Source organism: Brassica rapa, chromosome A04 (assembly GCF_000309985.2).
Source record: "Brassica rapa cultivar Chiifu-401-42 chromosome A04, CAAS_Brap_v3.01, whole genome shotgun sequence".
NCBI lineage: Eukaryota > Viridiplantae > Streptophyta > Magnoliopsida > Brassicales > Brassicaceae > Brassica > Brassica rapa.
Genome location: NC_024798.2, coordinates 4,891,025 through 4,916,102, shown reverse-complemented (window position 1 = coordinate 4,916,102; position 25,078 = coordinate 4,891,025). Strand labels below are relative to the sequence as shown.

At 37.2% G+C, this 25,078-nt stretch overlaps 3 protein-coding genes and 2 pseudogenes across 6 annotated transcripts; 3 read left to right on the top strand and 2 right to left on the bottom strand.

The window, feature by feature from the left end:
• LOC103863486 lies at window positions 1-4,475 on the top strand (annotated as a pseudogene).
• Window positions 4,476-6,276: 1,801 nt separating this feature from the next.
• On the top strand, window positions 6,277-14,396 carry LOC103863485 (clustered mitochondria protein). The gene is made up of 28 exons (XM_009141231.2): window positions 6,277-6,435; window positions 6,616-6,867; window positions 6,958-7,019; window positions 7,181-7,370; window positions 7,462-7,605; window positions 7,683-7,833; window positions 7,903-8,096; window positions 8,199-8,300; window positions 8,856-8,991; window positions 9,103-9,231; window positions 9,438-9,768; window positions 9,857-9,961; window positions 10,053-10,280; window positions 10,355-10,501; window positions 10,768-10,890; window positions 10,983-11,153; window positions 11,234-11,320; window positions 11,403-11,522; window positions 11,684-11,821; window positions 11,912-11,980; window positions 12,063-12,221; window positions 12,310-12,366; window positions 12,451-12,491; window positions 12,616-12,735; window positions 12,971-13,280; window positions 13,363-13,470; window positions 13,563-13,634; window positions 13,718-14,396. The coding sequence occupies exons 2-28, from the start codon at window positions 6,621-6,623 to the stop codon at window positions 14,120-14,122; spliced, it is 4,146 nt and encodes a 1,381-aa protein (XP_009139479.2). The 5' UTR covers window positions 6,277-6,435; window positions 6,616-6,620; the 3' UTR covers window positions 14,123-14,396.
• A 2,024-nt stretch (window positions 14,397-16,420) lies between these two features.
• LOC103863484 (30S ribosomal protein 2, chloroplastic) lies at window positions 16,421-17,665 on the top strand. Its single transcript, XM_009141230.2, has 4 exons — window positions 16,421-16,816; window positions 16,887-16,988; window positions 17,055-17,369; window positions 17,463-17,665. Exons 1-4 carry the CDS (start codon window positions 16,505-16,507, stop codon window positions 17,499-17,501), a joined length of 768 nt encoding a protein of 255 aa, XP_009139478.1. The 5' UTR covers window positions 16,421-16,504; the 3' UTR covers window positions 17,502-17,665.
• Window positions 17,564-20,644, bottom strand: LOC103863480 (annotated as a pseudogene).
• A 229-nt stretch (window positions 20,645-20,873) lies between these two features.
• Window positions 20,874-25,025, bottom strand: LOC103863482 (phosphoglucan phosphatase DSP4, chloroplastic). 4 transcript variants are annotated; one of them, XM_009141228.3, is made up of 15 exons: window positions 24,796-25,025; window positions 24,620-24,698; window positions 24,501-24,545; window positions 24,266-24,377; window positions 24,085-24,161; window positions 23,920-23,996; window positions 23,721-23,801; window positions 23,241-23,373; window positions 22,995-23,054; window positions 22,814-22,870; window positions 22,571-22,666; window positions 22,371-22,430; window positions 22,183-22,290; window positions 21,933-22,096; window positions 20,874-21,022 (listed from the first exon to the last, which is right to left on the bottom strand). In XM_009141228.3, the coding sequence occupies exons 1-14, from the start codon at window positions 24,819-24,821 to the stop codon at window positions 21,962-21,964; spliced, it is 1,146 nt and encodes a 381-aa protein (XP_009139476.1). In that variant the 5' UTR covers window positions 24,822-25,025; the 3' UTR covers window positions 20,874-21,022; window positions 21,933-21,961. The 4 variants fall into 4 exon arrangements, 2 of the variants coding, with proteins under 2 accessions (XP_009139476.1, XP_033145536.1); XM_033289645.1 differs by having other exon boundaries at window positions 20,874-21,026; window positions 21,940-22,096; XR_004457234.1 differs by having other exon boundaries at window positions 20,879-21,022; window positions 22,176-22,290.
• Between the last annotated feature and the right edge of the window lie 53 nt (window positions 25,026-25,078).

Below are 25,078 nucleotides of genomic sequence, written 5' to 3'. Positions count from 1 at the left end.
ATGACGGATTGGAGCCTCATCAATGAAACCAGCCACAACTTCCTCGATTCGAAAGGCGTTTCGCTCCATAGCTTCTTCATCGTCAGATTCGTCAACAAGAGAAGGCACTTCATGAAACGACACAACAGACATTGATAACAGATGTAATCAACTAGAAACCCTCGAAAATCTCCTCTCAATTTCAAAGATTTAGGTGATTTTGTTTTTAGGGTTCGTTCTTAAGGTTACTTTTTTTTTGTCGATGAAGAAACCCAGAACTCGGGTATTTAGATTTGGATAATCGGGTTGTAATTGATAATTTAATGGGTTGTTTTGGTTTAATCAAGTATATAATTGGTTATAGGATGATCAGGTTTAATTTATATACAGTAAACCAACAGTAAACCAGTTTTGGGTGTAAAAGGATTTCGAACTTTCAATGCAGGTGTAAAACGATCATCATCTTTGTATCCAGGTGTAATAAAGTTTGAAACTTTCGATCTATGGAGAAAGAGGATGACCACCAAACTCTGTGGGGATACAGCGCTATGCGATAGTTCCGAGGGAGAAATAGATCGTGCCCCCCAATTTTTGTATCTTAGTTCTTTTTTTAATTTTATATTATTAAAATATATTTAAAATCACATTAAATATATAATAAAAACATTTATAATTTTTCTTATATGTTATATTTTGAATTTTTCAAAACGTCTATAAATTATTAGAAATTTGAAGATCCCCACTCTGAAAATTTTGTGATCAATAGATTATTTTTTTGTCATAATAAGTTACAAATGATCATAAAATTGTATTAATATGAACTTTTATTTAATATTATAAGAAGCTACACATTATTTTAAAACCATATGAGTAAAAAATATTATTTAATAATAAAACATATATATTTATATATATATATAGATTATACTATATACCATAAGATTACATAAATATTTTAATATTAAAACTTTCAATGAATTTTCAAAAACATTTATAAATTATAAACTTATTAAAGATTTCACATTGAAAATTTTGTTATCGATGATTTAAATATTCAGTTATAAAATGATATGAATGAACATAGAACTGTATGATTATAAATTCTCATTTAATAAATGACTATATAAAATATACTATTCTTAGAAAAATAGGTTGGTCCATCTTGACTTACATTATATTTTTTATTAAACTAACTATCGAATTGATAAATAATCTACCAAAATGTTTTTTGCACTTTCCTTAATTAGAAGCTACGAAATTACCTAATATGATTAACGTACATATGAAAATTAATTATTATGAATAATAAATATTTGATAACAATTTTGGTATCTTAGTTCTTTTTTTTAATTTTATATTATTGAAAGATATTAAAAAATCACATTAAATATATAATAAAAACATTTATATTTTTTCTTATATGTTATATTTGAATTTTTGAAAACGTCTATATATTATTAGAAATTTGAATATTCCCACTCTGAAAATTTTGTGATCAATAGATTTTTTTTTTTATAATAAGTTACAAATGATCATAAAATATAACGCATATGAATTTTTATTTAATAAATATTCAAACTAAATAATATATATATAAACACTAATGATTTAAAGCAATAAGATTGGCTGATCAATTTAGTCGTCCAGTTGAAATCTTTCAAAAGTATGTGAAAGACTAAAGTCAAAGTAAATATGGATTTAGCATAGTAGTTATATTTTACTAACCAAATACCGAAAAAAACCGAACCGAACCGAAACCAACCCGATATTCGGATTGAACACCCGTAATCCAAATGAAGCCAAACTATTGTTTCATTCTCCAAAATATAATAAAAATAATAACTTAATCCCGCGCAAGGCGCGGATCTTATCCTAGTGTTCAAGTAATTAACAAGAAGAAGCCGTCTACGGCAACAACGTTAGTTCCTTTTCTTTAAGTTATATTTCTTTTTTTTTCTTCTAAATTTAATCCCTTCTTTCATTAATCCTATGTGGCAGTTTGATTGGTGTAAAGAAGTGGGGTGAAAATATCACTATAAAATGTGTTTGCGCAATATAAAGATTGTTCTATTGAGCTCATGACACTTTCTTAGTTCAATGGTTATTTAAGAGTTCATTAATGTTTCTGAACCATATAATTTCAAATTTGAATCTCAAACAATGCGATTTATTATTAGGTATGTAGAATATTAAAAAAATACATAAAAAATTGGGCAAAATAACCATTTTAAAAGTTTTGTCACAAAATAACACTAAAATATAAAATGACCAAAATAGACTCTTTTTATTTTGATTTTTTTAATATTTATTTTTTATTTTTTTAAATTTGAAACCCAATCCCAAAACTCCCACACTTAACTCTAAACCCTAAGTTTAGATTAATTAACCCTTGTGTATAAGTGCATATTGACTCTTCAATAAAACTTATTTTGGTTATTTTCTTCTTTGAAGTCTATTTTGTGAAAATAAACTAAAAATGCCATCTAAGAGAATTTCTCTAAAAATTTTCATAATAATATCACATGTTTTCATAGGTTGCAAATGTTTGTAGTGGTCACAACTAAACACATTTATAGTTTTCAATTACAAGGCCTAGCAGCAGTATGTCAGCTAGCCTTTTTATCTGCTTAGATTCCCTCTTATCATTGGCATCTAGTTTTGATTATGGGTTACATGTGTCTACGTGATGCCCCTATGGTGCGCCTAGGGCTGCAGACCCTGTTTCAATGCTGGATTTTTACATGAAGAAGGCTGCCCAATAAGATAAGATGAGACGTCCTAGGCAGTCAAAAGACGAGATGCCCTCGCCAGCTTCTCTTCAAGGCCCATCTGGTGAGAATGAATCCTGTTTATGTTTCTTGTTTGAGGCATGTGATGTCTTATCGCCCAGTCATGTTTTGATTTCAGCAACTCCCTCCACAGACCCTGGAAAGAGAGGTCATCATATGGGTGATTATATTCCACCAGAGGAGCTAAATAAGTTCCTTGCAAAGTGTGACGATGTAGCTGCACAAAAAGCCACAAAGGAGGCAGCTGAGAAGGCTAAGATACAAGCAGATATTGTTGGACACAAGCTCTTGTCAAAAATGGGTTGGAAAGAAGGTGCTTACTTGGTTCGCTCTATCTGTGAACTTGTGACCTATTTTCTTTCTGTAACATGTGCCTTTGTGGAGATAAGGAGCTTAAAAGATTGGAGGATTGGGTTACAGGTGAAGGTATAGGAAGCTCCAGAAAGGGTATGGGACCCTTTGATGGCAGGCGATGTAAAGACTAACAACTTGGGAGTTGGGGCTTCTGCTCCAGGAGAGGTTAACCCTGAGGATGCTATATACGAGCAGTAAAAGAAACGAATGATGCTGGGTTACAAACACAGACCCAATCCACTGGTACTCCTGCCAATCTTTTAGCTTCATTCTTTTTGAAGTAGAACTTCTCTACTCACATTTTGTTTCAATTTTTCTACAGGGAAACACTAGGAAGGCATATATCTAAGAATCAATCAACGTGCTGCACGCAGTCACGAGCTATCGCCCACCCCCACACAGCCCCAGCTGATCTTTGCTTTTCTATTAAAAATAATGTACTTCCAAGTGTTGGTATGGATTGGATTTGTTTTCTTCCCCTAAGAAGATTCAGTTTGCAAACAAAGCTCTATCTGTTGGGATACAGTGTATCTGTTATTGGAAATGAATGAGATTTTGATTGGATTCACATTTCTTTATTAATATTTTGGAAGTATAGGACTGACTGAACAGTTTAGAGTGAAAGGTAAATGAAAAAAAGAAAGATGATAGTTCGGTTCTAGACTCCTAGGTAATGACATCGCAAGGAGGGAAATTAGCAGAGCATGTCAGAGGAAGCTGAAGAGCCATGGAGCGGTCAATGCCTGAGAGTGGAGGTCCATTGGCGAGTAGGCAAAGGCAAGGGCGGCCAAGTGTGACAATAGCAGCGCAACAGGATTCAGTTGGTGGGACAGGGCTGAAAGGAGCCACTGCTGCTCTGCACGGTATCAGCTGCACCAGTGACGAGAAGAATGTTCTGCTGCATCCTCCCACACTTCTTCCTCGGGTAACATGGGTGGAGGTGGTTGCTGGTCCTCTTGCTGTGAAGTGACTATGGTAAGAACCGTTATGGTAATGAGCAGTGACAATGCTAATCCAACTCTCATGACCTTCATCATGTAAATAGTAATACTAACGAGATGATGCGTGATGCAAGGAGATGTTGCTTATGTATGAAGAAGGGAAGTCATGTCATGCAGTTACACACCTTGCTCCTACTTCACTTCCAAATACCCCCACAGTTACCCCGTGTGTTTCCTATTCTTCCAGAGCTTTTAATGTTTTGTTGCAACATCAATTACACTAAATAAATGACAACTTGCCAACTAGGCGTACATATACACACGCATAAAAAAGCAAAGATAAATTCGCTTTTTTTTTGGACAAACAAAGATAAATTCGCTACGATATCACTAACGGTCAAAATGATTAAAATATATAACGGTCAAAATGATTAAAATATTTAATTAACAGAATAAAAAATTCTTTATTAATGATTCTCTTTATTAATGAATAAAAGGTTAAAAAAAAGGTTAACTCATTTAGTCTACAACTAAGATTTAAGGGGTGAGATTTTGAAAGATAGAGTTTAAGATTTAAAATAAAAGTTTTGAGTACAGTTTTAATATAAAAATTTGAATTTTAAAAAGAAAATAAAAAATGAGATAAAATAAAACAAGTTTGAATTGAAAACATATTATTCAAAATTTTTTTTATTAATTTAAATAATTATTTATATTTAACTATCTATAAAGTAAAAGTAGAAAATTTTTTACTTCTTTCATAAAATTTATTTTTGGTCATTTTTTGTATGCTTTTTTTCTGGTAAGAAAAACTCATAAACTCATCTTAATATTAGGGGTGTTAGTGGTAGTTAGATTTGTAACGACTATTAGAATTCTTATAATTTAGTGCTATTGATTTATAAATTCTCACATTTTTATTAAAATCTATTATTATTGGTTCAATGATTTTATAATTCTAGATAAAATCTTTTGTTATTCAAAAAGTTTGAATTTTAATGATTTCATAAATCTATCAAAGTTAGTGTTATAGAAAATTATATTCTCCACTATTTAACTCTTCAAACAAGATTTTAAGAATACTACTTGTATCCATTAGATTCTTAAAATCATTATGACAATTTTTTTTCAATTTGTTTTTACAATATACAAAATTCTCTCCAATTCTTTCTATGGTAATTTAATGGAATTAGATGTACTTTAATTCCCAAACAAAATCACGTGTTATTCAATTGTGTATTTGTAAAAGTGAATTAAAATCCCCTGTTATTCAATGTTCAACTGATTTTGTTAGAATTCAGTTGTTTTAGATTTTAATGGACTTTTATGTTTAAAGCAAGAGTAAAACAATTACGTACTTTTCCTCTTGTTTTAGGAAGGATTTCAAATATACTCTGTTATTTCTTCGATTTTATGTCTCTCTCTCTGCAAAATGTGTATTCGATTAACATTTTTGTGTGCAAACTCAAAAACATAATTCGATTCTTCATCCAAAAGGACAAACATACAAATATCTTTTAAATTTTATGTAACTCAAAATCAAAACAAGAAAAAACAACGTGTGTATGACAGTTTTGAAAGACATTCTGATGTGTTCATATTGCAAATCTCATTAATAGAAAAGTTCTCTAGAAATATATATTTTCTGAAACTTGGGTAGTTTTAAAAATCAAAAATTCAATAGCAATGAATTACAATGAAATCTACTTGCCTTGCATTGAATCCATTAGAACTTAAACGTTTGGAGCTGAATTTTTTTTTTCCATTTGAATTACAGTAAACTCCACTAAAATTCATCTTTATCTTGTAAAGAATCCAATCAAATCCACTGAAAGACTCCTAACTACAGTTACATTGAATTCTTAATTCAATAACACCCCCTAAATTTAACACTCCTACTTTTTATGAGATTTTCCCTAAAGCAAGAGATACCCGTATTTGTTACACGTGGAAAAGAGACTTTTATGTTAAAAGCTTTACGGACTTTTATGTCAAAAGACAAAAGCTTTACAGACTGTAACAGACACGCGACAAAACCCCTTAGTTTGTGCCTACCCACATAGGTTTGTCATAGCGGTAAAATATGTTTAGGTCAGTGATTAATGATTATTAATGTGGGAAATCTTAACTTTACCTAATTGGAGATGATTTTGCTAATTAAGTACGTACTACTTAAAAAGGCCCATAAAAGGCCCAATAAATAAAGCCCAAAGAGAGTGATTGGTTTGTGTGCGTCTCCTACTACTGCTACTAGTACTAGAGTCAGAGGAAATCATCAGCCGCCACTTCTTTCTTTCATTCAGTTCAACAACCCTCCTTAAACCTCATCTCTTTCCTACTCCGCCGCTCTCTCCGTCGTCGCCTCCGTCAAGGTAATTCTCACCTTCCAGATCCTCTGTAACCTTAGGCTATTGCTTATTTACATCTATCGCCGTCGACTTTTTCTCACTTTCTGATTCTGTTCCTAGTTTATTCCATCAAATGAATGATAACATCCAATTCAATTGTTTATTAATCTTAATCTGTGGTGCTAATTCACTATATCTTGTCAGGTGAAATGGCTGGGAAGTCGAACAAATCGAAGGCCAAGAGAGCGGCTCAGAGCTCTGCTCCCAACCCCACTGACTCTGCTCTTCAACCCGATGCTCCTGCTGCTCCAGCGCCTGCACTTGCTCCCGACAATGGAGCCGCCAACGATGCTGTTGAAGCTGCCGTGCCTGAAACCAATGAAGTTCCTCCTCCGGTTCCTAAGGAAGACGAAAGTGAATCGCAAGTAGCGAGTAACGATGAGCAACCCAAGCAAGGTTTGCTCTTTATGTCTTTTCTTGGAAGAATCCTATTTATTTTTTATCTTCATTTTTTTAATATAAATATGATTTGATTTGCTTTCACAGGTGAACTTCGTCTCTATCCTGTTTCTGTCAAGACACAGAGTGGCGCTAAAATGGAGCTTCAAGTGAGTTCAAAAAGTTTCTTTCTTTTACCTTTTCTATACTATACTATGTTCTGTTCTGTCTTAGAAAATCAATTTATTTCTCTATGTATTTCTTCTATGGGCTTATTAATCTGGTATGAGTTATTGAGTATGTTCAATCTGTTATTTTTTTTTAAAATCAGTTGAACCCTGGAGACTCAGTGATGGATATAAGGCAGTTCCTTCTTGATGCCCCAGAGACCTGTTACTTCACCTGCTACGACTTGTTGCTCCGCAGTAAGGATGGGGAGACTCACCATCTTGAAGATTACAATGAGATCTCTGAAGTTGCTGACATCACCATTGGTGGTTGCTCCTTAGAAATGATTCCCGGTATGATAATAAGGATTCTCTTTCTTTCGTTTATTGTACGTTGTAACTAGTTGTTGTCAATTGACTGTAATTTCTTTCTTTCTATCCACAGCGTTGTACGATGATAGGTCTATCAGGGCTCACGTTCACCGAGCTAGAGATCTCCTTTCGCTCTCGACCCTCCACTCTTCCTTGTCAACAACGCTTGCCTTGAAGTATGATGCTGCTGCAGCGAACAAAGCTCAGAATCCTGGAGGTTTCACATTTGAATCTTAATTCTTTTTAGTGTTCTTGCGCTTTCCAGATTTATTTATGTCCCCATGTCTGAAACAGACAAACCAAACGTCCCGGAGCTTGATTGTCTTGGTTTCATGGAAGATGTGCCCGCCTCTCTCAATAAGTTGATCAATTCTCCATCGGAAGAGATCAAGTGTGTGGACAGCATTGTCTTCTCATCGTTCAACCCTCCTCCAAGCCACAGAAGGTAGAAATCAGCTTCTTTTAACATATTATAAATTAACATACGTTCCTCTAATGAGTTTGTTTGTTACAGGCTTGTAGGAGATTTGATCTATTTGGATGTTGTGACGCTGGAAGGTAACAAGTACTGCATCACCGGTACCACAAAGGCGTTTTACGTTAACTCTAGCTCAGGGAATATTCTCGATCCAAAACCGAGTAAATCTGGGTTCGAGACAGCCACTCTCATAGGATTATTGCAAAAACTTAGCTCGAAGTTTAAAAAAGGTGAGAGCCAGTGTATATGTAATTTCTTAGTTTATTTATTACTGACTTGATAGTTATCATTCAGTTAGTTACTTATCTTCCATTTTTCCTTTGACTACAAAGCTTTCCGCGAGGTCATGGAAAAGAAGGCATCTGCGCATCCCTTTGAGAATGTTCAATCGCTTCTGCCACCACACTCATGGCTAAGACCATTTCCTGTTCCCGGTGAGTTTGACTTTAATAGCATTTGAGTCCGTATCAACTTTGCACATACGGAACTTGTTTATTACAGTATTCTTTTGTCTGCTGCTGCACAGTTATTTGGTTTTAGTAGCTTGGCTCTGTTCTTTTCTACTGGCTCGTTTAGAGGACGTTCTACGTATTTCCTGTTGTAAGCACTGATTATATTTCTGAGATATTGACGTGACACCCAGCACTAATTGTGATTTAAAAGAAAGCTTTGACTTGACCTTAGTTTCCTTATATGTAAAAGATCCTTGAAGTTTCTTTCTTGTCTGCGTCTGTTTGTGACTGCATCTTGAAGGGCAAGTCATATTATAGGATATTCGTTTGAATTCATAAATTAGTAGTTTGTGCTCCGTTGATAAAAAAAAAAATAGTTTTTTTCTCCAAATTGTTGCTAGTTTATCGACTGCTTTCTCATTTTCTGTTTTATATATAGAACATGCGCTTCTGCTCACATCTACTTATCTATGAGAAAATAAGTTTTAAGATTCATTGCTATTATTTCTCACCATAGGCTCTCGTATCTTTGCTCAGATCACAAGCGCGACGCAGCGAGAGCAGAAGAAGCACTGACCATTTCCTATGGTAGTGAGCTGATCGGTATGCAAAGAGATTGGAACGAAGAGTTGCAATCTTGCAGGGAGTTCCCTCACAGTACGCCTCAGGAGAGGTACATGTGATATTTTACTACAGTGTTTTTTTTGGTAACGTAAATTTTTTTCTTTTGAAATTCCGTTCCTTTTTCTAGATTTCTTCATACTAGATATTTCTTTCTTTGCAGGATCTTACGTGACAGGGCTCTTTACAAAGTGTCTTCTGACTTCGTCGATGCGGCGCTTAATGGAGCAATTGGTGTAATCAGCCGATCTATACCACCCATAAATCCAACTGATCCAGAGTGTCTGCACATGTCAGTGTTAATCCTATGTCCTATATCACTAATTCTCTATGGTTAGCTGTATGGTTTGTTGTTGGTATGCTCATTGTTGCGATGAAATTTTGCTAGTTAAATGAGCTTAACCATGGAGAAATGACTTAAGCGTTTAGATTTTAGATGTTTGTAGTTTTGCATCAGCGTCTCAATTTTTAATACTTGTTATTGTTCATCTACTGTAGGTATGTGCACAACAATATCTTTTTCAGTTTTGCTGTTGATGCCGACATTGAACAGCTATCCAAGAAACGTCCATCAAATGATGTTTCAGTGACTGAGAAAGTGTCTTCGTCTGAAAAGGTTCCATGCGAAGACAAAACATGCGATGGAGAACACAATGCAGAGCTTAACAGCTGTAATGAGGCGCCTCTTATTGAAAGTGAGCAGGCAACGTATGCCTCTGCAAACAACGACTTGAAAGGCACAAAGTTATATCAAGAAGCAGATGTCCCGGGGTTGTATAATCTGGCAATGGCCATTATTGATTACAGAGGTCATAGGGTTGTTGCTCAGGTTTGTACTTATACTGAAACTAATAAGTCCTTTAAATTGAGATTGTACGAAATTTAATAGCTTGCAATGTGTTTCATGTATGTTCTAGAGTGTTCTACCAGGCATCCTTCAAGGGGATAAATCAGATGCGCTTTTGTATGGTTCAGTTGATAATGGCAAGAAAATCTGCTGGAATGAAGATTTTCATGCTAAGGTAATTGGATTTGCTCTCTCTCGATGTTGGATTTTGTAAGCATTGATGTGATAGTTCTAGTACTGATCTATTTGTAAAATATATTCTTCAGGTGTTAGAGGCAGCAAAGCGTCTTCACATTAAGGAACATGCTGTTATTGATGCTTCTGAGAATGTCTTCAAGCTAGCTGCACCAGTAGAGTGCAAGGGGATTGTTGGGAGTGATAACAGACATTACCTTTTGGACTTGATGAGAGTCACGCCTCGTGATGCCAATTACACGGGTCCAGAGTCACGTTTTTGTGTCCTAAGACCAGAATTGATCACATCATTTTGCCAGGTACATATTCATTATTCCTTCGATACATGAGTATTGCTGTGCAAGGTATTGATTAATCTATGTTCATGATGAAGGCGGAAGCTCTGGAGAAATCAAAATGTAACACCAAGACTGATGAAGGGACGGATATTGTTTCCGAACCTTCTGATGCAAGTGCTGATACTTCTAAAACTGGTGTTGAATCGATCCATGGAGAGGAAAACGGAGCTTTGACTTCTGAGGTATGTGCTTTCCTCCTTGAGTGTTTGTCAAGTGAAAAAGCTGACTGCCAAAATACCATGTCGGATTGGCCTCTGGAACAATGATGAAAATAGCTACATTTATATTTATAGACAATACAATTGAACTCGGTGGTTCATTCCTTTATTCTTGTGCGTTGAGATTCTTTCCCCACCCTTGCTTCCTAATGCTAGATAGAAATGTCTGAGAATAGCTGTATTTCAATTGAATGAAACTATAATTGCTGATATCTATGTTTTATCCGCAGAAAACTGTTACAGAAAAGCAAAATACCACCGCCGATTATGCAGCCGAAATTTCCAAACTATGTGAAGAAATATCATTTAACCCTAATGTTTTCACTGACTTCAAATTAGGTGGCACACAAGAGGTACGCTATGTTGCTTATAGGTGCTTTGTCTGAAAACTATTTCTTAATGTTTGTTTAACTGATTTGACTTTTAACTTTTTGTGGTCAACCAGGAGATTTCTTCTGATGAAGAAAATGTGAAGAAAGTTAGCTCATACCTTGTGGATGTGGTACTTCCAAAATTCATAGAAGATCTTTGCACTCTTGAAGTTTCCCCAATGGATGGTCAGACTTTGACTGAAGCGCTCCATTCTCATGGTGTCAACGTTCGTTACATCGGAAGAGTAAGTTTGTCATATGCATTGTTGTTTTATAAGCTATATCTACATGGTTGACTTTATTAACAATGGATGTACATGACCAGATTGCTAATGGAGTGAAGCATTTGCCTCATTTGTGGGATCTTTGCCTGAATGAAATTACCGTCAGATCCGCCAAGCACGTTCTCAAGGTAGTGTTATAAAGACTGTTAAACAAGAGTTATGGTTTCAGTGGACAAGCTACTTAATTAAAGTTTTTACATGGTTATGCAGAACATTCTAAGAGATATAGAGGATCACGATATTGGCGCAGCAGTCTCACATTTCCTCAATTGTTTCTTCGGAAATGTTGCTGCGGGAAAAGCTAGCCCCAACACTAAAAATCAAAAGAAGGTTTGTGTGCACTATCAAAGTCTGTCCATCTATAGTTCCTTGTTTGTTCTTGAATTATGCTAGTTCAGTTCTTTGAAGCAGTCTATAAAATTAATCAGAAACAAACCATACTAATTGTTTCTGATTACCATATGGTGCTATACTGACTTGAATTTGGACAGGACCAATCGATCACCAAGAAGAGTCAAGGAAGGGGGAAAGGCAAGGCTTCTGCAAAGAAGACTCTTTCATCGTACATGATGGTTGATTCCAACATGCTATGGTCTGAGATTCAGGAATTTGCCAAAGCCAAGTATGAGGTATAATAATCATGATCAACTTAATCATGAGTCAGTTACATTTGTTTCACCTACTATAAGCACACGAAGCTAACATGAGCATATTTTCAGTTTGAGCTGCCCGAGCTGTCAAGAACTACAGCTAAAAAAGTACACGTTCTCCGCAACCTTTGCCAAAAGGTAAGTAGAGAACAGTTCAGACGTTAGTTATCAATTCTAGTTAGTTATTGTTATCAATTGTTTTTTGTTTTTATGTTAACAGGTTGGCATCAGTGTTGCTGCTCGCAAATACGACTTTGAGGCCTCCTCGCCATTTGATGCGACAGATGTATTGGATCTTCGACCTGTTGTCAAGCACTCTGTCCCTGTATGCTCTGAGGCTAAAAATCTCATCGAGATGGGAAAGCTGCAACTGGCTGAGGTAGCAATGCTTTTTCAAATTAGTTGTTTTAATTTCCACGTATTACTCTGTTTGTCTTTGTCTGATTAAAATGATTAATCTCTTGTAGGGCATGCTTAGTGAATCCTACACGTTCTTTTCAGAGGCGTTTTCAATACTTCAACAGGTAAGTGGTCTGTTTATGCATCTGATATAGACTCTCTAAATATTTGCTCACTAAAATTGCTGCACATGTTCATCTGAATTCCAGGTTACTGGACCAATGCACAGGGAAGTTTCAAACTGCTGCAGGTAAGCCTTAAGACTGCCTGATGTTCCATTAATCATCTATTCGGGTTTTGTTTTATGCTACTTGTTATCTATGGTTTTCCGCTTTAGTGACCCTAAGTTTTTCTGGTCTTCATTTGCTTTTCAGATACCTAGCCATGGTTTTGTACCATGCAGGAGATATGGCCGGGGCCATAATGCAGCAACACAAGGAACTAATCATAAATGAGCGATGCCTCGGTTTGGACCATCCTGATACTGCCCACAGGTATCAACTATTTTTCTTTTATTACTGTAACTTGTTCCAATGTTGAAACTGTTGAACTTTCATCATTTGACTTAATGGGCGAGACATCCTGCTACTGAATATAATTAAAGTGAATGTTGTTCCGCTCCCTCAATTCATTAGAAGCAGGACTTCAGTTGAATGGCTTGCAATGCGCCTCTTTTTTTTTCTCTGGTTTGTTATATGGTACTTACGTGGTGGGGTATCTGCACTGCAGCTATGGCAATATGGCTCTTTTCTACCATGGGCTGAACCAGACAGAGCTTGCTCTACAGAACATGGGCCGTGCCTTGCTATTACTTGGTCTCTCATCTGGGCCTGATCACCCAGATGTTGCAGCCACATTTATAAATGTTGCCATGATGTATCAAGACTTGGGCAAAATGGACACAGCTCTGCGTTATCTTCAAGACGCTTTGAAGAAAAATGAGAGACTTCTTGGCCCTGAACACATTCAAACTGCAGTATGCTACCACGCTCTTGCTATTGCGTGCAACAGTATGGGTTTATTCAAGCTCTCACACCAGGTATTACAAACTTCTATAAGGCTTTTGAATCCTCTATTTTATTTGACTCATCTTTTGAAGCAACTGTTTTGTTTTTGGTCAGCATGAGAAGAAAACCTATGATATACTTGTCAAACAATTGGGAGAGGATGATTCCAGGACAAAAGACTCTCAAAACTGGATTAAGACTTTTGAGATGCGTGAGGTTCAGGTTTGTGCAACAATAATAACCGAGTACGACCTCGTTATTTAGTATACATTGTCTTTATGTTTTCCATATTTCTGGTTTGGGTTTTTCATCAGAAAACTGCACAGAAGCAGAAAGGACTGGCAGCCACTGCGGCCAACACGCAAAAGGCTATCGATCTCTTGAAGGTATCTCATTTGTAGTTTTGATTTTTCTCGTATTTACGCTAAAACTAATTAATGACATCGGTTTCCTGATTGATATCCAATAGGCACGTCCAGACCTGATGCAGGCGTTCCAAAACGCAGCAGCGGCAGAGAGGTCTAATGCACTAAACACAGCTGTCCTCGGGGAGGCTCAACCACGGGGCAGAGGTTTTGATGAAAGAGCGGCTCGTGCTGCAGCCGAAGTTAGGAAGAAAGCAGCAGCCAAGGGGCTACTGGTTCGTCCCCATAGTGGTGTTCAAGTGCCACCACAGATCTCTCAACTGATCAATGCAAATGCAGGAACCGCAGATTCTTCTTCTAAGAAAAGTGGAGAAAATGGAGAGGCAAAGGTACAAGAGAAGAAGAAAGAAAGCTCTGAAAACGGGAAAACAACGAACGTGGCGGCTCCTGCCGGATTAGGTGCTGGTTTAACATCTTTGGATAGGAAGAAGCAAAAAGCCAAAAAGTAAAGAGTAGGGAGAGCTTTGAAAGGAAATGGTGCTCGATTCTAAGTAGTGGAGTTGGTTTTGGCAACCACTTAACTTATTTCATTGCAGGAGAAAGACTTTTGTCACCACAAAGCTTTTGTTCACTTCCCATTATGTTTCAAGATTTGGGGGCAAGTTCCCCTTCCAGCTATGTCTGGTTTTTGTTCCTTTCTCTTCTGTAACGTTATACTACAGAAGTTCATTGGTTTCTGCTTAACAAGAATAAGCATACAATATACGCTCTGATTTTACCACATTTGGGGTAGGCTTCTTGGTTTCATAGGTCTACCTACCATAAACTCGAACAACTCACCATTAACACTATATTAATGGATGGGTTTGAATACATCAGTAGATTGATTGCTCAAGCAAGTGTTTTGATTTGATAGATTATCTATTTCAATTTTATCTGAAAATTGTGAATATGCATTATAATGATCAAATCAAATATTAATATGTAATCTCTTTTATCAAAATGTATATCACACAATCAATTATAAAGTTATAGATATTATATAAAACACTGATATTATCAATCAATTATAAAGTTACAGATATTATATAAACACTGATATTATTAATTAATAGATTTTGATATCTTATAGGCCAATTTTTTTTTGAAACTCAAGATATGAATCGGAACCGAATTGAAAACTCGAATCCGTATCTGATTCGAGTGATAAAAATATCTGAATATCACGTAAATGGTGAAAAATATATCCGAACTTGAAGTGTTATTAATTGAACCAGAACGAATAACCCACAAATTTAAATGATTCGAAAAATCCAAAAAATTACGTAAAATTTGACTTAGTATCCAAATTAAGTGTTCAAAACCTACACATATGCCTCAAATACTCAATTCTATGTTTACTTTATATAATATCTAAAAATATTCAAAAAATTAACCACTCCTTAAATGAGTTTGGATGGAAAATAAGTCTTAAATAGAGTTATAAATTATGAATGAGCCGGAAATATTATTAACTAAATTCTATCCGAACGTAGATAAAAACCAAATGGAATTTATCAAACTGAACCCGAAAATTTGAAAACTAAAAAAAATTGATCCGCCTATGCCTAGTGTATTGCTAATATTTACATTTAAAATGAATAGGTAGTGTAATTTGTTTTTATTCCGAAGGAATTTTGGATTGAGATTTCATTTACTAGTTTCTTCCAAACTTATCGAATTCCAAACGCACAACCGTCGCACATAATGAAACTACCAGCAGAAAAATGGATGTTCATTAGTTGTAGATAGTCGAATCGCTATAAATTTTGCAAGAATCCAGAGATTCAATAGTTATTGAGTTTCTACGCATGATGTTAAATTTCTGCGCAGAGAAGTGTACCGTAAATAGCTTTCAAAGGAATATTTACAATGATTATTTAATTAAGTTTTATTTGTAAAAAATTGTCAGAAAGAATGATGTAAATAATTTTTTTAGTGCTTGTTGTTTCCAAAAGGTTAAATAGAGTGATTTATGTATGGATTGGTGTTACTAAAAGTTTTTTCTTCGGTTTTTAGGATGATGTGGAGTTCTATTTTGTATTTCTTTTCATGTTCTATAATATTGTGTTAGTTGTTCTCAATTTTTTTCATGTCTAGCAAGTTATGTATCTGTTAACAAAAACTCTTATAAAGTTTGAGATCCTGAATTCAACTTCGGGTTAACGCTATACAATATAGATTTTATGCTTGAAACATACTAATAGAACACAACTAGTTGTAAAATCATGATTCAGGTCTCATGTGTGTATTTTGATTCATTTCAAATTTGAGTTCGAAGACATAGTTAGAAATAGATTTTCTGAAAAGAAAATGATGGATATAGGCTGTATCCAACAATTAGAGCCAGGCTGTTACGTACAATATACCTAGTGACAATAAAAACCAATACCATATAAAGTTTCATTATTGATCTTACTCTTTAGAACTTGTTTTTTTGGGAGAATTCTACCCACCTTTGGACTTGATTTGAATTTGGTGGTTATAGAGAGATTGAAGAACATTTATGCTAAATGATAGACAGATTATGGAGCATTTGTGCTAATTGCTAAATGATAGTGTATCACAAATCCCATTGCTATTTAGATTAACCTGCCAAAACCGTCTCCGGGATAACTCATGGGCCGGGGACAGCCTAAAAGTGGACACTGGTGCTGGTTTTAAAACAAGTGACTTCAGTAAGCCCAAATATGAAACGCTCGATTAGGCCCAATTGTCTAAAGGAGATTGAAGAAGTGAAAGAACGGCTTATGGATAATGTTGTCTTGATAGCACAACACAACACAACACAACACAACACAACACAACACCTTCTTCTTCTCCTCCCGCATTATCTACTTCCTTCTCCGACAATGGCTACTTTCCTAACAGCTGTTGTGTCAATCAAACCTACACTCTTCTCATTTCAGCCCCAAACCTTCACCTCTTTGCAATCTCAAACCAATGCACTCTCCCTCAAACCCATCTCCGTCTCTTTCCCACGGACCTCCAGAATGAGACTCATCCCTCACGCAACGATGGAGACGGATACGGAAGAAAAACCCGCTTTAGACCCCAACGCAGAATCTTCAAGACGCGTCTACATCGGAAACATACCAAGAACAGTTACTAACGAGCAGCTCACACAAATCGTCGAAGAACACGGCGCCGTTGAACAAGTCCAGGTTCTTGTTTCCTACTCACATCCTCTTCTTCATCATCATCTAGTTTCATCGTAAAAGATTTGTGCTTTAGGTGATGTATGATAAGTACTCAGGAAGAAGCCGTAGGTTTGGTTTCGCTACAATGAAGACAGTTGAAGATGCCAATGCTGCCATTGACAAGTTGAATGGCACTGTGAGTCTTCTTCTTCTCTTTTAAGTTCTTGTAAGAAAAATGACACAAGCTTTGTTTATTTCTTAGACCATTGAAGGACGTGAGGTGAAGGTTAATATCACTGAGAAGCCTATAGAATTTTCATCATCATCATCTCCTGATTTGTCACTGCTTCAGTCTGAAGAATCAGCTTTTGTGGATAGTCCTTACAAAGTGTATGTAGGGAATCTAGCAAAGAGTGTTACTAAAGAGATGCTTGAGAGTTTGTTTTCTGAGAAAGGGAAAGTTTTGAGTGCTAAGGTTTCGAGAGTGCCTGGTACTTCCAAATCCACTGGGTTTGGGTTTGTTACGTTTTCTTCTGATGAAGATGTCGAAGCTGCCATTTTGGCTCTTAACAACTCTGTAAGTTGCCATGATTCTCCATCTTCCTACTTATAGTCTATGCAGAATCATTTTTTTGTCTCATTGTGGATTGTGTTTTAAACAAACTCTCAGTTGCTGGAAGGACAGAAGATTCGGGTGAACAAGGCCTAGTGTGAGCGGACGAGTCTTTTGGCATCATAAGAACGTGAAGAGAATCGTCTCTTCTTTTTTTGTGTTGAGGAGTTTGTAATGCAAACATTTAGAGCATAGTATCTTATCATCTTTGTAATCATTCTAAGTTGGGGAAAAAATGAAAGCATTAAGTTTATTTCACTTCTAGATAGAAAGGGTAGGCTGTCCCCTTATGTCTTCTCTCAACTCCATGCTCTCTTGTAACTGTGCCATCCATGTGTTCTTATCATCATCAATCAAAACAGACGACAAAGCAAAGAGAAAACGAGATTGTTTCTATGCCTCAGCTTGTAATGGTTGATCACCATTGCTGTTGGGGACTTGGCAGTTGAGCACCAGGATCTTGATATGCTGCGTCACGCTGACTTTGGTCGTTGCAAGAAGTTCATAGATAGCTAGCTCCAAAAGATCACCATTGCTGCCTTCTTCACGGCCATCAGGAAAATTGACCTTGTGACCAGGATTTTGAACACCGCTCTATGGACTGATTGGTGTCCAGCACTTATCTTTGAAGCTCGATGGAAGTCTCGTTGAAGTCACCAGACTTCAGTGCAGCTCCATGTAGTCGTTCATTTTTTGTGATTTGTACACTTCGCACCCACAGAACAACGATGAGAAGGGTAAAGAAAGAGACAAACAGGCGTGTTAGGGGAGGGGCATGGCCTTGAAATTGATCAGGTGGGCAGTAACATGAGAAATCAAGAAGAAACTCAAAAAACTGAGAAAGGAATAAGTAAAATGGTCAAGGAGGAAGACGATGGGCCATAGAATAAGCCAAGATTGGTTGAAACTCCATGTTCTTTAGAATTGGGAACCCATCATGATATTTTTAGGTTCGTTGTGCCTTGAAATGTTAAATCTGAATAAACTAATTTCATATGATTCAACCCATAACATTCAACACAACACATTTCAAACCATATATCTCATCTTAACCTTACCAACTCTCTCACTACTAAAAAACTCAACCAACCAACATAGCTCTACAATAATAATATATTATCACTCGGACCAAAACTTCACAAAGGCTGTCAAAAAAGATTTCAGAGCTGCCAAAAGCGGATTTGTCTCATGTCCTCCTCCCACATTATATTGCCCTTTCCACGATTCACTGCACAGAAAGAAAGAAAAAAAGATTACAGAAAGGTAAGGCATGTGGAAACCTCTGAAGAAGCAAACACAAATACCAACAATCTCACAGCATAAACTCACGGTTTGATTCTGTTTAGTGGTGCAATGTTTCCTTTCTGAGAGTTGGAACTCTGAAGCATCGAGTTTTCCTTTTCCAACAGTCGCCTTCTCCACACTTGTGACTTCACTCCTAGCTGTGTCCTTCTTTACACTTCCAGACTGTTACACAATTCAAAAGGTTGCAAAGAGTTAAACACAGTTTTCTATAAGCAATCAACTAATAACTTTGAATATATGCAGTTTCACCCTAATCCTCTCACAGTCTTTAGTATTCCATCATCAACGTTCTTCTGTCACACACACACACTAATGAAATACTTTATCCTAAAACTTAAACATGAAGAATTAGGAGATGTTCATAAATAAGTCACGCAACTAACAATGACAACCTGCTGCTCAACAGTCAACACAAACAAATTGGACATCATGAAGACAAACAGATAGTTGACAAAGCTTACCTCAGTGACAGATGTTGGCGTTGTCCGTTCAGTTGTCAAACTTCCATTACTTAAGTTCTTAGTCTCATGAATGCTGCTAATCACAGCATCAGCAACCACCACCGTCCCTTTAGTATCAGCAGGATTTACAGTTTTCTCTTCAACTTTCTTTTTCATAGAGACAGAAATTTGATTTGGCATTTGAACACCAATGACTTCTGTCTCTACTTGTTCTTCAGGTACATCAGAAACATCTCCAAGATCAACAGAAGTTTCAGTACTCACCTTTGCCACAGTTCTATTCCCACCTTCACAAACTTTAGCCAACTCCATTGTTGAAGAAGTCACAGATGTTATTGGAAATGTCTCAACAACAACTGTTTCTGCTGGCAAATCAATTGTGCCTACTGCATCCTTCGTCATGTTCACCATTTCGGCCATCACTGCTTCATCATCATTCACTCTTTCGTCAGGTTTTGTGCCTCTTGTTTCAATGAAAGGTGTTTCCTCTAATCCTCTGTCTTTCATATCCACCTCGAGTTCTTTATCCTGTGGTTTGGAGGCAAAACTATCACATATCGTCTGCACTCTATCATGCTTTGCATCGTTCTCCTCACCGCAAGATTCTGCAAACTGAGCCCTGGATATGTCAGTAGACCCCACTGGCTCGTGTGTGAGCAGCCCTATGCCTTCTTCAGAAGGTTGATACCTGTTCACTTCCCTGTCCTTCAATACACCAGATCCTCTGTCTTCTTTAGAATGATTATGACTTTGACCTGATGGAGAATGGAATCCCTCTGGGGACAGAGATAAAGGAGGCACAAGATCCATCAGTAAAGAACTTGACAGAGTTTGATCTTGCAAACGGTCGTCATCGCCCTTGCCTTCAAGAATCAAGTCAGTAGTACCAAGGACTCTATTTTCTTGGATAATCTCTCTGACAATCTCCCTGATGGTGTAGAAAGACCCACCAACCTCCTTGTGTGTGAGGCTAAGTGAAGGAAACCTCCCATTGTTTAAGCTTTGATGCCTGTTTAAAATATAATCAAACAATTACAAGTGGATAAGAAAAAACAAAAAAAAAAAAAACAAACTCAAGATTATGACTTTCATACTTTTTAATGAAAGATTCGACCAGAGTCTTTCTCTCCTCCTTGGGGATACGATTACGCGTTCTCTTGCCAACAGAGTCGTGAGGCTTAGCTAGAGCAAATACTTACCCAACGCAACTAGTCTTTAGAGAGTGCATCTTCTCTCCCCCCTTTGTTCTATCACTGCTTAAAGGGTTTAAAATCAATAGTCTACCAACAACAAAAAGTATTACAAGTCATTAAAACATATCGGTTTAGTTCATCATGTCTCAATACAGATATATATGTAAAAAAAAACACAAAGAGAGAGACTGAGCGAGGACAATTAAATTGTTCATACAGCCATTGATAGAGAAGAATAAATGAGAAAGCGAGAAGAGGTGCTTATAGTTTGTAGGGTTTACCTGTGACCTCGAGAAGAAGAGATTAGAATTCAGAGAGGAGCCATCTTTTGCAAATGGGACTAAAACCCTACGCAGTATAACACAGTCGTCACTCTCGGGAAGTGCAAGCGGGAGTTTTGGGTAATATATTCTTACCTTTCCGGGGGGTAATATTGTACATTCTGTATCTTTCGGGGAAATTTGGTAATTACCTCGGCTTTCGGAATACAGTTGTTGTGAACACAGATCTGAAGTCTTTAAACTCTTTATCTAATAAAATTATACTTGAACATAGTACAAGTGTACAAGTAACTTCATGTCTTTTTTTGCTGTAAACGTAACTTTATGTATTACCAACATAAAAGCATTTTATTAATTATTGTTACTAGTAAGTGGGTACATTTCAGAGAGAGAAAGCAGATCTAGAATCGGGTCCGGTGGGCGGCCGGCGCGTGAGCGTGCGTGCCGTCACCGGAGCCCCTCAAGCCACCGTTACAGCCCTCGATCTTCACTTTGCTCTCGTCTCCTCTCTCCTCCGCCTTGCCTGAGTTCTGGAACAAGGCCGCCGGTGGCGGATCTGTCTCTGGCGTAAAGGCGCGGTTGTGTTGAGGAAGCCGCGGTGAAGTTCGTTGTTCGGCTTTTTGGTTTTGCCTCCGGGAGGCGGAGGCTCCCCTAGCTCTGTCGACGCCGGTTCCTGTCCCCGCGAGGTGGAGGCTTCATCAGCTCTGCCGTCGTCGGTCTAGGCCACGGGGGGTGAAGGCGTTCCATGCCTTGCCTCGCCGTCTGTTTGTTTTTCCCTAATTCCGTTTTAGGGTTAGTCTGGTTTTTTTCCTTTTAGTCCTTTTGCTTTGAGTTTGGGTTGGATTGGTGGCGACGACGTCAGAGGACGATCGAAGCTCGACCATGGTTAACGGTGATGGTTTCGCGTGAAGCCTTCCTCTCGGTGTTTGTGATGAATGGTTTCGGATGAGATCTCGCACAGTCGATTGATTCTCTCCGCCTTTGGGTTTACTCGAGTTGAAGACTTTTGCGGTGGTGATGGTGTGGGTCTGTGAGTTCCGGTGGATCCGGGTGAATCGACGGTTGATTACCCGGTGTTGTTTCGAAGCGAGGGCGTCGTCGGAGCCGTAGCGTTTGTCCGCGCGGCGGCGGAACCTCTCGTCTCCTAGGGTTTTCTTTGTTTGGGCCTTGGGCCCGGAATTGTGTTGTATTTTTTTGGGCCGTCTTTCATGGCCTTTTGTATGTTGGACTTGGGGTTCAGGCCCGTTAATCAAATTTATAATCGACGGAAAAAAAAAAAAAAAAGTGGGTACATTCACAAGGATTGCTCTCAAGTCTCAAACTTGTGGTTGTTCAGAACAAGTCTCCAAGAACTGGATTAGTTTCAAGCGTTCCTCCTCCAAAAGCTCAGGGTCTTCACTCGATAACCTCTCCCTTGTTGCACCATCCACGCTCGTTGGATCATCCACCACCTGTTTTCATTAAGACAGCAACATTAAAACTCATTCATCAAAGCTTGTTCAAACTCTTTAAGATAAAAGAGAAAGAGACATTTTACTTTTACGTAATTGTTGGTATGACCATCTTTGTTAGGTCCTGTGAACGGCTCGAGCTCATTGTGTGTCCATTCACCGTCTATGATATATTTATATTCAAATTGTCCTTCCTGCGTTTCAGAAATGGTCGGAAGATAAATAAAACAAGCAACCAGAGACCAAGTATTTCTAGTTTATAAAGAAAACTCACAGGCAGTTCTCTATCTAGGCTCCAAAGTCCTGTTCCCTTGTCCAGTGTCAGAGGTATCCTCTGTACAAAGGCGAAAGATGGTGGAGAAAAAAATACAGAACAAAATATGAGCATCCTAGCTTCCCATCATATATGACACACCATAACTTCAAACAAAGGCATCAAAATCTTTCATTTGATTTATAAGAAGAGATATTCACCTGTCCCCATCCAATGTCAAGGCCAGAAACTTCTACTGTGGAGAACCCTTTGTCTTTCAGTGTCAGTGTAACAATCTTCTTCTTGAGTCCTGTAAGCTTTTGTGTCCATATATAACCCGGAAACAATAATCAGGGATGAAGGAACTAAGCAAAAATTGTTGTAACTCATGCAAATCAATGGAACTGATAAGCTACAAACGTATGTGCAAAGCATTCTGAAATTTAAAAGAGTTGTTGACTCACAATATCAATTGTTGCATTTCTGATAGCATCAAGGTTCGGAGAGCACGTTCGTTTGCTCTGCAATAAATTTTTAGAGATGGTTACTTAGACCAGTGTTACATGTGCCTCTTTTAAGATTCTAGATTCTGAAATAAAACTATGTTTGGAGAAACAGAAAAGAGGAAGAACATTAGCATCTTACCATAAGTAATTTGTGAGCTTCCATAAGTTTATAGCCTTGCACCCAGAACATGTATGTCAACTGTAATTGAAATTAACACCCCTTTCTCAGTATTCAGTCAGCAAAAACTTCAAACACTTGTTCATTGCTTCATTAGTCAACCAAAAGAAACACAATAAATAAGACAACAACACAACAACAACAACGGTTTGCGACAGTCTTAGTTATAGCTGAGCTAAAACATTAACAGGGTTTCTGCAAACATACCGCAACAGCAGGAGCCCTTCCCATTCCAGCAGTGCAGTGTACGTATGTAACTCCTCCGTTTCGCTTAACAGCTTTGTATAGTGTGCTAACCACGGCAGGAAGACGCAGTCTCAAATCAAACGCATCAAAGTCTCTGTTACACCAAAAGATTATAGTATGTTGTGAGTGAGTGAGTGCGTTCAATGTGGATTGTTTTTATGCATGTGCTTGTGAGCAAACTCGTATATGTGAAATGGCATGACGATGGTTCCAAGTATTTAGAAGTTAAGACAACTGTTAAGAAGAAGACGATGACTAGTTTGCAAACAGATGAAATAGCTCCATATCTCAAGTCTACTTAAGCAATTGAAATAGTATAGAGAAAAAAAAAATACAACTCTCATGATCTCTCTTTACCTTAATATGCTCAGTTAGTACCAATCAGTAACAAACTCATAGAAAAATCATCAACAAAGCATAAACTTAACAGATGCCTTTTACCTTATTTGACAGCGAATATGCTGAATATCAGTAAAGGTCTTGGCATATGCTTGAATGCTGCTTATATCTACTCCAAAATATCTGCAAGTATTGGTCAAGGCACTCTGCAGATGACTCTTTTCTACATTCAAACCGAATGAATCTTGAAAAAAAAAATCACTAAGAATGAACAGGCAAAGAGGGGATTTCGGAAGGATACTCCAAGTCAGGATCTTGTTGCAAGCAGAATATGGTTTTGACCCCAATCTTACGGAGCTTGTCAATATCTTCAGGGGTCTGTCTACGCAAAACAAGTAGATAGTAACACAATTCCATATTTCAATATTTAACACAAGGATAGGAAAAAAAGAAAAGAAATCAAAACCTGTAAGCAAGATCCAACAATTAAATCAGGACGAACAAAGCTGTAGTTCATTCCCAACTCGTGCCTGTAGGTTAAAACTGAAAATGAAAACAAATAGCCAACGAATCAATATTATCAGACAAGTACGAGTTCCTCTACTGTAAGAAAGGTGTATTAAGAGTTATTAGTATATAAAACGAACCAGCACCCATAGCTTGAGTCATGTCTTGGCTATATTCATCAGATTTCTCTTCCTCCTCCTTGTTTGAAACACCACTCACCTCTGCGCTGGTGGATTTCGAATCTGATACCGCCTACAATTAAAAAAAAAAAAAAAGAGAGAGAGAATATACATTCTTACTAGTTTCAAACATAGCAAGCAAGCAACACATGAATAAACAAACAATATGTGACCATTAATTAAACAACCAAATTACCTGTAAGACAAGTCGCAATTTAAGATCATTGGCTTTGATCGGTAGCTGCAAAAGAAAGAATTTTACAGAAAGTTAAGCAAGAAGACTGAATCAAAGAAATAGGTGAAGTAGTGTGGTACCATCATCATCTTCAAAGAAGAAAGCCAAGAAGGGACTCTTTGATTGCCCCCAAAGCCATACAAAGGTGAGACTGAGGATCTGAAAATCATGTCAATCAACACACAAAATCAAATAGAATCAAACAAGTCAAATAAATAAGAAGAAAGGCACAATTCTGAAAGCAAGCAGAAGAGACCTGGGAAGATTCTGAAGGCAATTCATCTCTAAGAAAAATATCAGCGGAGGCTTTTGCTCACTCACTCAGTCACAAGTTCGACGATAAAGATCTGCTTATTGGTAAGTATAAATTCTAATCCTGCGACTCTGAAGATCGCGACAATGTAACTGGGACCGCACGCTCGGGAACGCAATCAAATCACTTTTGTTTTGTTTCGTACTAAAGGGACGACGGACAGTATAAAAAAAAGATGCCATTCACTCAAAACACCCCCTTATCTCAACATGACCATTCACGTGAC